Source organism: Haplochromis burtoni, unplaced genomic scaffold (genome assembly GCF_018398535.1).
Source record: "Haplochromis burtoni strain Fernald_Lab_line unplaced genomic scaffold, NCSU_Asbu1 Contig_58, whole genome shotgun sequence".
In the NCBI taxonomy this organism is placed as follows: Eukaryota; Metazoa; Chordata; class Actinopteri; order Cichliformes; family Cichlidae; genus Haplochromis; species Haplochromis burtoni.
The window spans coordinates 1,941,949-1,956,909 of NW_024582419.1; the positions used below are offsets into that span (position 1 = coordinate 1,941,949).

The 14,961-nt window shown below is 41.1% G+C and overlaps 1 protein-coding gene across 3 annotated transcripts in view; it reads right to left on the reverse strand.

The window, feature by feature from the left end:
* pou6f2 (POU class 6 homeobox 2) overlaps positions 1-14,961 on the reverse strand; it is a 78,166-nt gene that overhangs the window by 45,291 nt on the left and 17,914 nt on the right. For all 3 annotated transcript variants that reach the window (XM_014333649.2, XM_014333645.2, XM_014333648.2), the window contains 2 exons: positions 9,105-9,202; positions 3,033-3,252 (listed from right to left, as the gene is read on the reverse strand). In XM_014333649.2, coding sequence (XP_014189135.1) covers positions 3,033-3,252; positions 9,105-9,202 — 318 coding nt within the window. The remainder of the gene's footprint in view (positions 1-3,032; positions 3,253-9,104; positions 9,203-14,961) is intronic.

The window sequence follows — 14,961 nt, forward strand, 5'->3', positions numbered from 1 at the left end:
GCTCTGCTAATGTAATGGTTAAAGGGACACGGAGGCATTCCCACAGAGGACAGAGGAGGCAGAGGTAGTCAGCGGCCCGGCCCGGTGAGCTAACCTCTTAAAGGAGCAGCAGTCAGCTGAGGCAGAAGAGATGCAATCTGACATGTCTAACTAGTGTGGAAACATTTGGCTCTTCCCCCCCAGGAGCCCACCCTTTGGTGGTGTAATGAGCAGAGTGATTTCCCTAATTTGTATCACGGCAAAACCCACAACCTGCGAACGACACCGCTGAGCGTTTTCATCAAAACGGCAGACATGCCTTTGATTGGCACTGACACGGGGTCTCATTACTGCAGGTGAGTGGGATGCCGACCTTTATCAGGAAGCTTGAGTGCTGTTTTGTGTTTCCTGCGGACGAGTACAGAGGAACAATGCTCTCACCTCACCATTAGAACTCGGCTCTCTGATGTGATGTGCTCCCTGGCTTTCTGCTGAGAGCAAATAAGATGGGATATGCTTATTAATATGAAAGCGCTCCGGTAAACTAGCTTCTTGCATTACCTTTGAGTGAGTCGTAGAGGAGAGGAGTAGACAGATGAGACTTTGTTCTGCTTCCTCCCAATGAGCATTACATGTATAGAGCTTTGAAACAACTAGTTTTACAAGTATGGTAATCATGCTTTGCTTGTTATGAAGTAAAGGCCTATTAAAAATGCAGCAGAAAGGTAGCGTCATATTCAAGACCAGAAATCTGCAGATGTCTGCATCAGTCGTGCATACTTAGATCTGAAATTGTGAAAATCATGTATGATTTTCTTTTATTTTTATTCCTATCAGCCGTCATATTTACAGACCTCTAGCATGACCCAACCTAGTTTTTGCCTCTGTGAAGTCAGCTAGAATTGTGTGCACTCTGTCACAAAAGATAACTTTCTCCCTTGTTTAGTTTCATTGGGGATTTGTTTTTACTGCATGTTTGCAGGCATAAATCATTCTGACAAATAACCAGTTACACTGGTGCTTGTGTTTACTGAGTCTGCCACAAGATGCTGCTCAGTTTTATTTAAGCAACTGCTCCAACTTTATAGCACAACCCCATTACAGTGATAGTTATTCATCACAGTCTGAGAGAGCTGCCCTCCTAAAGCTAGTACAAGTCCAGTCGGTTCCCTTCTGTCAACATTTATTCTCACAGAGCCAGCTTTGATTAGCCTGATCAAAAACGCTGCGGTTACTGTTTCTCTTTTTACTTCATTTCCCTCATTAAAGGTTAATATAAAAATGCAAAAAGTGCATGCACTGAAATCCCTCATTTCATCTAATATAGCTAGTGAAACATGACATCCTGACAATGTACAGAGATTTAATGTATCTAATATCCTCTGTCCTACACCGCCCACTCCACAAGACAAACAGCCTTATTAGTTGGTCATTAGCTGCCTCATTACATTTAAATACAGCCATTGGCTGGGCTCCTCCCAGAGTCTCATTACTGTGCCTCACTGTTGTCTTCTGTCTGATCTGACACTAATTAGCGAGCAGTGTGAACGCTGTAAACTACACTCGCTCCCAAAGTCGTGAAATGAGCTGACTGCTCCCTGGCGACAGTGCGGCATCGTATTATATGTGTGATTAATCAGGCCTGGAGGGTCTGGGAGGGGGAGCGAGGGGGACACGGGGGCAGAGGCCAGAGCTGCAGTTGTCTGACAGAGGTGCTGTGCCAGCAGGCCTCATTCAGCGGAGCTGTGATGAACTCAGACAGGGGAGAGTGGAGGAGCGCAGCGTGGCTAGAGGGGCCCGGACACAGTCAAGACATTTAGCTTCACTCGTGACTTGTGTCACTTTCTCTCCACGGAGGTCCCTTCAATGAATCCCCTTCAGATAAGAGGACGTGCGAACAGGCAGTCTGTCAGTCTGCACGCTTAAAAAAAGATCTGCCACAGAGGCATTTCTCCACAACAGTTTTTTTTCCCCTCTGTCTCTCTCTTTGTGTCTCTGATGGCTGTAGAATTTTATCAGGACATTGGACTCAGATTCTTTGTTGGTTTGTTTGGCAGTGGACAATATGGATGACTGAGAGGTGTTTGTTTTGGTGTTCTGACACCCTGACAATGTGTTTGTCGATCAGTTCATCGGATCGCTGAAGCCTCTGGGTTGTCCCTCACGCACCACGAGGAAGATGTGTTGAAGTGTGAGTCAGACGGGCCTGCTGGGCCCATTATCGTCCACTACTGACGGATACATTGAAGGGCTCGCTGGATAGATGCGGGTTTATTAAAAGCTCTGCCCACAGCGATGGCTGCTGTTATTTATGCATGTTTGTGTCCATTAGGCCTCTACCTCCACATTTCCTCACTCAGGGCATCTGTCCATCCATTTCCCCCACATGAAGGGAGACTTCCCTGCACTTTGTGCTGCACTGGCATTATTGTAATCTCCCTCCTAAAAACACACTGCTTTACATGTAGCCTGGCATCTTTTTACATTAGTGCGGCTCTCTCATCTAAGATTTATGGCTGACGGTTTCCCCATCCATCCCTCAATCTAATGGTATAAAAGAGACAATGTTTTAAACATTAAAATGAAAACCATTTACAACTATGATCAAAAGAGAACACTTGGGCATTAAAGTTTAAAAGGCAAGGATAAGTACAGCCATGTGGATGGACAGATGAGGTGGAAAAGAGATAAAAAAGTGAAGTACAGTGCACTCTTATGCACAGGAAAGAGGCATAAAGTGCTTCTGTGCTGCACTGCAAAACGCTGACCTGTAATTAATATGGTTGGTTCCTCTGGGCAAGTCGAGGATAGCTGCTTTTTGGGATCTAAACCCCTCAAGGACTCTTACCTGGCCGAGACCTCTAAAGCATTTTGTTGGGGAAAAAACATTGTTCAGTGGCTTAAAATGAATGCGCACAAAACTCTTACTTGTTTTATGTATTACTAATAACTCCCGAATCGTCTGCTCTACACGAATACGAGGCAATAACAATTCCTGAGAGTAGCTGGGTCATTTTTCTGCAGCTTCTTGTCTACAGCTCCCTTTTTCTCACCTTGCAGGTTCTGGAGGGGGAGCGTCATGATGCCCCCCGCAGCAGCAGCAGCCACCAGGCTCTGGATGTTGGCGGTGGGCAGGGAGAGCACCAGGCCCTGCTGCCCGCCCAGGTGCCCGCCTGCGTTGAAAGGAATGAGGATGGGCTGGTTCAGGCCTGGCGCCGCCCCGGACATCACGCCACCTACCGCGTTAGCCAGTTGCTGCGCCACCAGGAGAGACTGAAGAGGGCACACATAAAAACACACACACACACGCATAACATCATAGGTCAGATAATCGCGGTTGCTTTTCTTTAAAATGTTATAAAAGTAAGGTTTAATACATCATTCGATATATTTCTATGTTTGTGCGAAATAAATTGTGTTTATGATCTTATTACTTGCAGTTATTTCAGATTTTACACACACACACACACACCCACACAGACACACACATACACACACCAATGAAAGTCTGCATGAATATTATAAATTTACATCAGTATTTTGATTAAAGTTGCAACTTTAAGCTATAGTTTTTTATTTAGACCCACTTTAGAAGACACTAATGCCAAAAATGATTTCATAAAGCAAACAGTAAAACATTTAGTGTGATATGGGTAAACGTATTGTTAAGACACAGAACTGTGCTAAAATCTTGAGGCCCTTGTTTCTTTAGATTTCGCTTTCAAGGTGTCAGACTTCCATGTCATCATGTCATCCTTTGAAATCAATGAAAGGATGTCAGGAGAAAAGCACAGAGTGTCTATAGCTATCTGTAAAACATGGTGGAGGCTCTGTCATGGTTTGAGGCTGCGGTGGTGTTGGAGATCTTGTCTAAACCGATAGAATTATGAACAATGAAAAGTATCATCTCATTTTGATATACTATCCAGTACTATCTGGAAAGCATCTGATTGGCAACAAATTCGTTTTTCAGCACGACAATGACCCCAAAGAGTCATGGACCGGCCTCCCCAGAGCTCGGACTTTAAGGTTATTGAAGCAGCGTGGGATCTTTACAGAGAACAAACTGGAGCTAACATCCCAAGTAGAGCTTTGAAGCCTATTTAGAAATTACAATAACAGCTGCCTAAGAGAGTTCAGACTGTGTTGGTCACACCAAATATGCAGTTTTAAGCTTGACTCTGTTTTTATCTTATATACTACATTTCCATGTATATTTGAAGGTGTTTCAATAAATTACTGCACCTATATCCCAGAAAATAAAGACTCTGCATATTAAGTGCTGAACATACGCGCTATTTTAAAATCCTGACATGCTTAATGGAGACAAGTGCAGCAGATGTTCCTTGACTTCATAACCAATCAGTGTGTTCTGATGAATGCAGCTGTTTTGCAGCTGAAAGCTGTGCTGCTTTGCTGTGTCACAGACTGACAGTCAAAACACACTGCTGTTGGTACTGACAGAAATCAAACCCCATCTTTGTGAAAGAGCTGTGATTTTTTTCCTTTCACAGAAATGCAGTGATTCATGTTTCATCCCACTGAACAAATCCCTGGTACCACGGAATAATGTGCTTGAAATACACAGTCTTTTTTTTTTATAACGTAGCAGTACTTTGCCCTTTTGATGAGTGATATAACACATCACTCTCGTCTCTTCATGTATCCATTCATTCATATTAGTTAAAGTGGAATCGCTGCAGTCATACCCATAGAAGAAAAGATAAGTTATCACAAGTATCGCTCTGAGATATTTTGCACACTTGAAGCTCTCTTCATGTATTTTCCGAGGAAGTGGGGCTGGGAAAAATACACCTACACATTTATCGTTGAGAGTTTTGAGCCCAAAGTAGGAAGGATTGTGCCATGGCTCTACAAATACACACAAAATTACACATTAATTTGCATTTATTGTCATTAATCATTGATTAAAATTGGACCGAGAACATTTAAACGTGGAATTTGAGTTGTTTGGGAGTCAAATAATAAAAGCGCGTTGTCACTTTGTGTTGTGTCCCCAACAAAGCAGGCTGCTTTGGACATTAGTAGGTGAGTCTGGGCGCGCTGTGGTGCGACTTTAAGTTCACAAAGCTTTAACTCCAATTGTCAGCTATCTGCTTGTGTTTTGCATGGTGTGTCTGCAGCTTGCACAGGATGCAGAACGAGCTGACTGGTGTGAAGCGGGCCCACCCTGCTCTCGAGCCTGGTGCTCATAGGTGACAGGCGTGTCACTGTGATAACCTTGTGTGGTGCATAACGCCCGCTCCCACTCCGACGTACATGTGATCGCAGTTTAAGAGGTACAAGGTCACGTTGGTTTAAAGCCAAAAAGCATGGCTAAAATATCCGCACTAAGAGACAAATGAACACCAGTTTGTGTTTCTGAGCCGTTAAAAGGATAAAAAAAAAGAGAAAAGCTTGTAGAGGTGAACGCTGCTGGCAGGAGTTTTCACACGCACGCTGTAAAGGATTCCTCTTTCTCAACATTTGCTTTGATACGCAGCAACAGTGCATAGCATATGACAAACTGACGCTTCTGACAGCATTCGAAATGACATTTGCCATTAACTTTAAAAAATGAATTAATAATTCGGGAGCTCAAAGAATCCTCAAAGGACACTAACAAAGGCGACGCGTTTGTTAGCTGCAAGTGACACGTGTTTAATCTCAGTTTTTTAACTCAATTTAATCTCAAATCGAAGCGGCGCATAATCAAAGACGCTCTTTGAACATTTCATCTCTGAATCAAACAAAATGAGATTGCCAGGCTTGACAGTAAAGACAGCCTCACATGGAAGGGAATAACATTAAAAGACAATTCTGCAATTATCAGATGTAGCCCTGATTTATTTATCATTACTGGCAGCTCTGGAGAAGCAGACAGCTGTTAGGCACAGAGGCAGCGCTGAAGAGAAAGCACTGTGGAGATTCTTTAAAGCTCGAGTGAGCTCTGGGTGTTTAGGCTGTTTGTTGCGCCAGTTTAAGCCTGATTATGATCTTCATCTGCCGTGCGAGGGCTGCATATGTGCGTGTCAAAATCTGAGATGAGAAAGAAGTTAGCGAGAACATAATTAGCTCAGCTTTGCAGCCAGCGAATCCCCTGCGTCGCTTATCCGGATTTTACAGGCAGTTCACCCTCTGCCTTTTCACCTGATCCTCTCACTCGTCCTCTCCATAGGTGCTGCTGGAAAGCTGCTGTACAGTGCTTGGCAGACCTGACAGCTGAGTGTTGAGAAGTGGTCTCCCAGGGGCCGCACAGGCGCACGGACTGGGTGTGTGTGTTCGGCTCTGGAAGGGGAAGCAGCCCCACTCAGGACTCGATGTGGTACCCAGCCTCTCTGCCCATCAGGGGAGAATAGGCCCTTCTATCTGCTTGGCAGCTCTGGCACTGAGAAATTGCCCATAATCACCCAGATAGCAGACTTTTGTCATCCTAACTGCGAGTGGGAAACAGAAGGAAGGTAGATTCATGTTGGGTAAACTACCATCGGATAATGGTTGTTCGAACAATATCCGGCTCTGGAGCGAGAATCTATCAAAACATATTGATCCTGGAACAAGAGAATTGGGTATGGCATGCGGAGCGCCTTTGTTTCTGAAAAGTGTTAGCTTCACAGAGACTGTACTGACAGCATTAATATATTAGATGGTGACTGTTGAGAGCCGCCTGCTGAGGCTCAGACTGTAACTGCTGCCTGCTTGAGAAGCTTTCTTTCCCCTGTTTATTCTTCTGTTTATTTCTTATCTAATAGTAAAACAGCAGATTTGACCAGGGAGGGTATGTTATCAGAACAGCGCTTTTAATTAAGGACATTTTTTATCGCCACTTACGCAGACTGACTCTTTCACTCGAGATTCCTCACCCTGCAAACCTTCCCAACAGACCTGAATTGCTCTCCCAACGTCTCATGTTTCCTCTTTTGTCTCTCCTGATGAGGACTGACTGTCATTGACTAACACTGAGTGCAGGGAGAATGGCCTTATTAAAGCGGGTGGAGGAAACCTGACACTCTGCGAGTGTGCATGTGTGTTGAGCGGTGACATTGAGCAACGCTAATGAGATAGATGTTCATTAAACATCGCAGAGCCACCAGGCCAATAAATCCAATCAAATAGGACAATGCCTGATTGAGCTATTAACAAGGCTGCAGGCTCAGGCTCTTTGCTCCCAACGTTGTTTTGACAGGCCCTGTATTGTCAGCTCATTAGTGCCACAACTCAATAACATTTGAAGATGATGTGTGCTGATTAAATACTTCACAATTTCACAATTTTGCTGAAAAGAATTCAGAGGATTCAGCTCAGGCGTTTTTCAGTCACCACGTGCACTGAGATAATAAGGCTACGTTCACACTGCAGGCGAAAGCGCATCAAATCCGATTTTTTTGACCCTATGCGACCCATATCCGATCATGCTATGACAGTGTGAACGGCACAAATCCGATATTTTCAAATCCAATCTGGGTCTCTTTCGTATGTGGTACTGAATCCGATACATATCCGATGTTTCAGAAAGCGACTGCTGTGTGAACGGTCAAATCGCATTAAATCCGTCTTTTACGTCACTGACACAAGACAGACGTCAATTATCAGTGCCGGAGAAGCGCCCTAGAAGACATCGCGAACGCTTCCTGGCCATCCGGTGAAACTGTTGGGAAGACAATGTTGGAGAAACGTTAACATTTTATTTGTACTGCATAATCTGCAGACTTTTACAGAAATCTGCAACTATCCTTTGAAGCACCGCTCCTCTCTAAAACAGCAATAAGGATCATTATTAGGTTATCTACATTATTATGTAGATAACAAAATAACTTAAAGCAAAAATTGGGGAACGTGAAGTCTGAAGTCTTTATATTAAGGCCCATCAGTCAAACAATACTGTTTGCTCTGGGTGTACAGAGCGCATTGTGTGTGACGTCTTCTTCTGCGCATGCGGGCCGCTTTGAGCGTTCACACTAGAGCGCGTTTGCTGTCGCATTTTATTTGTAGTGTGAACACGCAGACAAAAAAATCGGATTTGATCAAAAAATCGGAATTGAGCATTAAGACCTGCAGTGTGAATGTAGTCTAAGACTCAATCTCAATCTGGGTGTGTAATCCGAGTACACATAAGACCCGTGACTCTGATGAAAGTTGGTATACTTAAGAAAATAAAAGCGTGCCTTATAAAATAGATAGAAAGACATTATTGGCCACGGAAATTGTCCCGCTTACTAAAAATACAAAGAAAATAGATCAATTAATTTAAAAAAGGATCATTTTTAGAGACTCTGAGTCTAATTAAAGCTGTCAAGGACGTAGAGTTATCTCTTATCCACTGAGCTGGTTCCTTTTGAGAACAGGCTTGAGAACTGTACAGTACACAGCATTATGTAGCAGAAGTTTTAGGCTTCATCTTTCAAACTGTTAATGAATTTCTTGCAGGAGCTCCTCCTACAGCCTCTGACATCATCAGCACCAGCGGCAAAAAAAATGAGTGGAAATGTATAGAACTGGTTGGAAATTTGGCACCGCAATTGTAAATACAGCAAAAATAAAGCCTTCAGCATCTAACTAGAAGAAATGGGGAGGTTTTTTTCTGTACTTCTGTAAGTTATCGAAGGTACCATACATATGCTTCATGCCTACTTCTTTATAATATTTAATTAAAGTGCAGTCAGTCAGTGAAAACTAATGAAACAGTCAAGATGGGGGAGACATTTGAGCGTTTAATTCTTAGCAAACAATAACTAAAGATCTCTCTTTTTTTAAGGCATTGTGTCTGGATTATTTAATTAAACTGGATGATTTCAAGAACAATTAACATTTGAAGGAAGGTTCTCGGGGGGGTTATATGTTCTTTGTGCATTTGAAGAGCCTCGTTTACCTTTATTTTTGTCAGCGTATTTCCTGATACTACTTCACCAAATGCCAGAAAAGTGCAAATGCCTTTACTTTTATTTGTCTAATATCTTATTAGTTTTCCTTTAATTAAATCCTACCTACAGTCTGTCAGCTTTATGAGAAATCCAACTTTTTTAGCTGAGTATCCCAGCTTGCATTGTGTAAATGTCTTTAACTTTTAAGATAATAAAGGTTTTCATCAAGCCTGTGTTCAGATTTTTGTGTATCTTCTCACTCACCTGTGGACCCATTGGGTATGCTGGGTGAGTCTGGCCCAGCTGACTCTGCTCGGAGGGACTGCTGCTGGCGTCAGATTGAACCGATCCGTCACGAGCTCCTGAAAGAGCAACAGGCAGAGAGAGCCATGTAGCAGAGTCCAAAGAAAAAGGGAACAAAACAAACGAACAAAAATGAAATCCACCTGAGATAGAGGCAGGCTGGATAAGTAGATAAATGCACAGCACACGGCGCACTGCGATGTTACAACATAGAGTCTCGTACAGAACAGAAGAGGGCAGCTGGGGAAAGAGGGGGGGTGGAATTTGTATTTAAGTGCTTTATCAATAACCGCTGTAGCACTGAATAAATTACCAACCAGCGGAGAGGCTCATTGATGGGGGATGATGCATACTGGCGGGTCCCCGATGGCCTAGATTACCGCTGAGAGATAGAGCTCCACCACAAATGCAGGGGCCACATTATTCAGCCATTTACATCACTGAGTATCACTCATCTAAACCCACCACCACCCCCCTGCTCTGGGCCTGCAGCTATGAGACACAATTAGACCTGTTTGCTATGAGGGCAGAGTGGAGCGGAGCAGACAGGGACATGATAATAAGCTTGCTGATGGCTGCAGGGAAAATAAAGGGCACCGATGATTGGTTATCAAAGCAATCCCTATCTGAGAGAATCTCCCAGCAGTCCTCTGAGTGTGGACTGCTCTAAAAGGTCCAAAAGGCTGATTTGACCCTCACCCTTTGACCCTGATGATATGGAGATCATATGATGCCTTATTATTGACACAAAGACTTAAGAGCACTTCTTGAAAAATCTTAAATGATCCTAAATATTTACTATCCGACTCTGGCGATTTAAAAAGAAAAAAACAAACAAACGAAAGACTCTGCAGTAAAAATCAGGATAAAGTGCAGCAAGAAGTGCGGATTTTACAATTACACGATCTTAAAAACAACATCAAAGAAGCTGACAAACACCTGATAAACAAGGCCCAACACACACAGTAACCTTCTATTGATTTTCATGAGAAGACTTCAAATATGAGAGTTGAAAAGAAGCAGTTTCATGGTTCAGAGGATTAATGTGTTTTGAATAAGTTGGTTAAAGTGAACGTGTAGCGCTGCAGAAATGTAATCTTGCAAAACTATTACAAACAAGGTCCCTCACTTTCTTACAGTCTTCCTGTCAATACAGTAGATTTCTACTCATAGATTAATCTTATTGATGGCACGTTTTATAATATTAACCTTAACCTGAGTGAACAAAGCTGCCTCTGATTGACCTTCAAGCTCTTATCCGAGGTATTTGCGAGTTCTATTTGGAGACATCTGTATCAAGTGATGGTTTCTTAGAGGATTTTTCTTTTTCTTTTTTACATTGTATAATAATTTGAGGAAAAAAAATGTCATCAGCGTGACATCATGTCCATTCCTTTTCAGCTCTGATTGATTTTTATGTAAAGGACATTTTTTTTGTCTCTTTTTACAAAGTTTAGTTTAGTAATTTCTAAAAACTATGGGAAATGTGCGCGCTTCCTCTGAGTACCATGTGTGCAGATAATTAATACATGATTTTTTAAAATTAAAAGTGCCTTATAAATGTAGTTAGTCTACAGGTCATGAAAACCATGTCATGAATTTTCTTATTTTGCAACTTACTAAGAGTTGGAGTGTATGTGAGAACTTCCTTTTTCTGCCAAAGTTAAATCAGCTCTGCGGATTTCACCTGAGAGATTTCTGTATTCATTTATTTTTTTCTGCTCATCTTTTTGAGTTGAAGCAGACACCTTTGGGACAAACTAGATGCCTCATGCTATCATGCATCAGTTAGGGTTCAGCAATATTTGATTCAAAACTGATGTCTGCTTAGGTTTCTCATTAGATCTGAACAACTGTACCCACCCTATCTCAATGAGGCGAAATGGCTCACTTCTTTTCAAGTCTGATTTTTCTAAATAAAGGCCTGAAAAAGCTTCACTGTGAACTGACAGCTGCTTATTTTTAGTCACAAATATGTCACATTATGTCAAAGACGGTGTCATTTTTTTTAAAATAAAGACGTCTGGCAATAATTGCCCTTTGTTGCACTGCGGCTGTGTCACTTCCTGCAATATTTCACATTGTCCACAGTGGAGAAATACAAAAAAACATAATGTTGATGTTATGTTTGATGTTTTCTTTTTGGATGAACTTAGGTGTAAGTGCTCGCTAACGCTATGCATTTTAAGCTTTGTGGCTAATTCATAATAAAATCCAGTCTTGTGCTTACAATTATATGCTGAGCATGAAGAAAATATTTACTTTGTATAAGCAGTACTTTATTTTTCTACACTCAAAAACATATTTATGCCAAAAATATGGAATCTGGAAGTATATGGAAGTATATTTTTCTTAAAGAATAATCTTTTGAATAAATAAACTTTTGATTTTATATATTTCATTTGCACTCAGGATGTTGCGGGTAAACTGCTGTTTTTTGAACAAATCCTGGACCTAGCCAGCAGCCATGGTACCATGAGAGACAGCTACCATGCTTCCAAAGCAACCAGGTTTTGCTAGCTGGCTGGTTTGAAGGTCATTTAGAGCCCCGCAATCCAAACATTGACCACCTGCTTCATGTTTCCTGTGAAAATGATATTTTTCTTCATCTTGACATCTCATTGGATCTTCTTCTTCATTTGGCTGCTCCCTTTCCCTTTGCCTCCATATCTCTCTATATCCCAAGGATCGCCTTCGGTCACATCAACTCTCTGCATGCACTCCTTCCCTACATCCATGAATCCTCTGTCTCTAACTTTGTCTCCAAAACACTTAACCTGAGCATCTAATCCTCTCCCAAAGAAAATCTAAACATTTTAAAATCTGTCACTTCCAGTTTTGCCTCTTTTTATTGGCTAGACAATATAAATCTTGTATCTCCACCCCAAAAGAGACCGTTTAACTTTGAGGGTCGTAGACACTTTGTCAATTTGTCCACAAATGTGTCATATTTCTCTGGACAGGCATCAGTCAGCGGGCTTGCGTTATACCAGAAGTGACAATAACCATGATATTAGAAAATTAAATGGTGATTTGATGTTAACAATACAGTTATGATGATTATTGCTCTTATGCACTGTTATACTCACAGAATCTCTCCCTACACTCGTATTATGAGTGTGAATCACTTGCAGAAATGAAAGCAAATAGACAATAAACAACATTAAAGGTGACTCATCTGAGGAACATGTTGTTTTCATGCAGTCTTTTGGCTACAAGAGAAAATCTGATATTCTGATATTGCCCTGCTAGCAGCTGTTGTTTGTTATGAGAAAACTGAATGAGTCTTGCTATTCTGCTGATCCTTAAACAGACTTAAGAGCTGTGTGTCTGCATAATTTAACCAACATCTGAAAGCTGAACTATGTGTTGAATATGTTGCAATGCTACTGGACTGGACAACCTGTGGTGGAAAGAAAGAAAAAGACTTTTTTTGTAGACTCTCAATAGACTAAAATGTTCCTGTTTTTTTGATGAGCTTTAAAATCGAAAGGTTTTCATACTTCTATTACTCATAGTTACCAAGTAAATTTACAGGCACAATAAAACTGACTTACTTATTTCAAAAACGCAGATGTACACAAAAAGAGGTTACATGTCATGTGGAATTTAATAAACCCGACCATGTTTTGAATGTAAGATACAAAAGGCCTCCCAAAAAGTTAACACATCTCTTTAAATGCACTTTATTCCTCATAAAACAAGTCTTCCCCTGAATATAATGGTAGATGAAATCAAACCAATCATGTGGAAATGGTTTTGAAGGCCACAAAACCTTGCTAAACTGCACAATGTCGGCAATGAATTGAAAAAAAAAAAATTAATCACATTTCCACTCAAAAAATTGATTTTCTTCAATGGAATATCACAGCTTTTAAATAAAGAATACATCCCTGATGCATTGTGTCTTTTTATTCACGGCCTTTCGTTTTTTGTTAAATATACTGGGCATGCAGTGGTTTCTAGTACTTTTATAAAAGCCTCATACAAAACGCACTATTCAATAGCCTTGCCAGCAAGATCTTATTGCCTGTCAAGTATATTTATGCAGTACATTTTAAAACTCTCCTCCGCCAACTAAAATCATTTCATCTTTGCATAAAATCCAAATAATTGGTGAATGGCATGACCCAACAAATGAACCTCAAGCATTTGATGGTTGATGTGAAAGCCCAAGGGGGAGCCTGCTTTTCTAGCTGGTTTCTACCTCTGGCTGGCTGGCCCTGCTTCCCGATAAAGGTCCACATCCTCTCGCTTATCAACCTCGCGACGCAGTGGCTTTTTTGACAAGCCAGTCTCTTTTCACCAATTATTTCACCCATTACAGATCATGCCGTGCCCGGCCCCACCCTGTGCACTCAGTATCTGGAATTAAGATCAGTCTGAACATACAGGAAATACTTTGTGGCTGTATTACAGTCAATAAAAAGCAGAGATACTACAAAAGCCGTCATAATCTGCTGTTATTTATTTGGAAAAGCAGAGAATAAATATTACAGGACCATAAATTGTTGCACTGGATGTCATTAGCCGTATTGTCTCCAAGCAGTTAATTCTCAGTTTGAACCTTATCAAATGAAAGCAATTTTCCTTCCTCTAGACTTGAAACGGCCTTATTTTCATTTACTGCAACTCAAACTTTCCAAGCATCTCAAAGCAATTCTCTAAATGCAGCTGCCACGCTGTGATAACAATAACACACCCAGTAGTGCTACTGAGCAACTTCTCCGCCAGTGAATTATCCAATTACCATCATAACAAAGTCAATTAGCAAAATGAGGATATTCATCTAATAATGAAAGAACAACACTTTATAAAATCACCTATAAGCTCCAGAGAGTGGGGCTGATGACTGTAGTTAAGATACTGGTTGTGAATAATAGATTCTATCTGATAAACAGTGCGGGAGACTTAATGAATAACGATTCGTTGATGCCTTTCATTGCATCATTTCACAATAACTTAGAAAGCTTCATCCCCCTTGCAAATATCTGTAACGTTAACATGTTTATCGCTGGGGAAGAAATCGATAATAAATAAATACACATGCACATCTCCCCCCAAAGGATTTGTGTAATTTCTTTAACTAAATTAAATAGCTGACAGAAGAAATACCCGGGGAGTCAATCTTCAATTCTTCTTTATTACTAAAATCTCACGTACACGTTTGGCTTTTCTTTCCCTAAAATAAATAAATAAAAAAAATCTTCTTGTCCAACGTGAATGATTCTTAAATGTATTTCCAGATGGAGACTAATGCTGCATACAGAAGAGGAAAAATAGAGTATATCTCGATCAAACCTTTACTGAAAAGAAACGCCTTTGATGCCGTGATTATACACAGGTCACACAATGGATAAAATGGAATGAATGGATGTATTGATGTGAGGAGAGATGAAAGAAGAGGCCAAACGGATGAAAGAACAAGCGTCGTGCATTCAGCATAGCTTTACATTTATCTAGGACATTCAGGGTACATCTCCTTTTTTACTTTATGAATTCCTAAGCAGCTTTAATTGCCGTTGTAACTGCGCAAAGTGCCTTTAAAATACAGCTTCATCTGGAGGAACAAAAGCACCCTTTAGCCCACAAATGTACATACATGCATGGCTTCGTGGCCTTGACTGCTTACACGAAGCAGTCTTTATTAAATTCAAACTCTTTCTGACGGTGACATGACGGGAACATCAGAGCAAATTCGCTCTTTTAAAAAAATGTAAGCGGAATAATTATGTTTCTTACAGAGCACTGAGTGCAGCTGGATGTGAGTTATGCCATGGAAATATTGCCAATATCCACCACTATATAAATTCTCTCT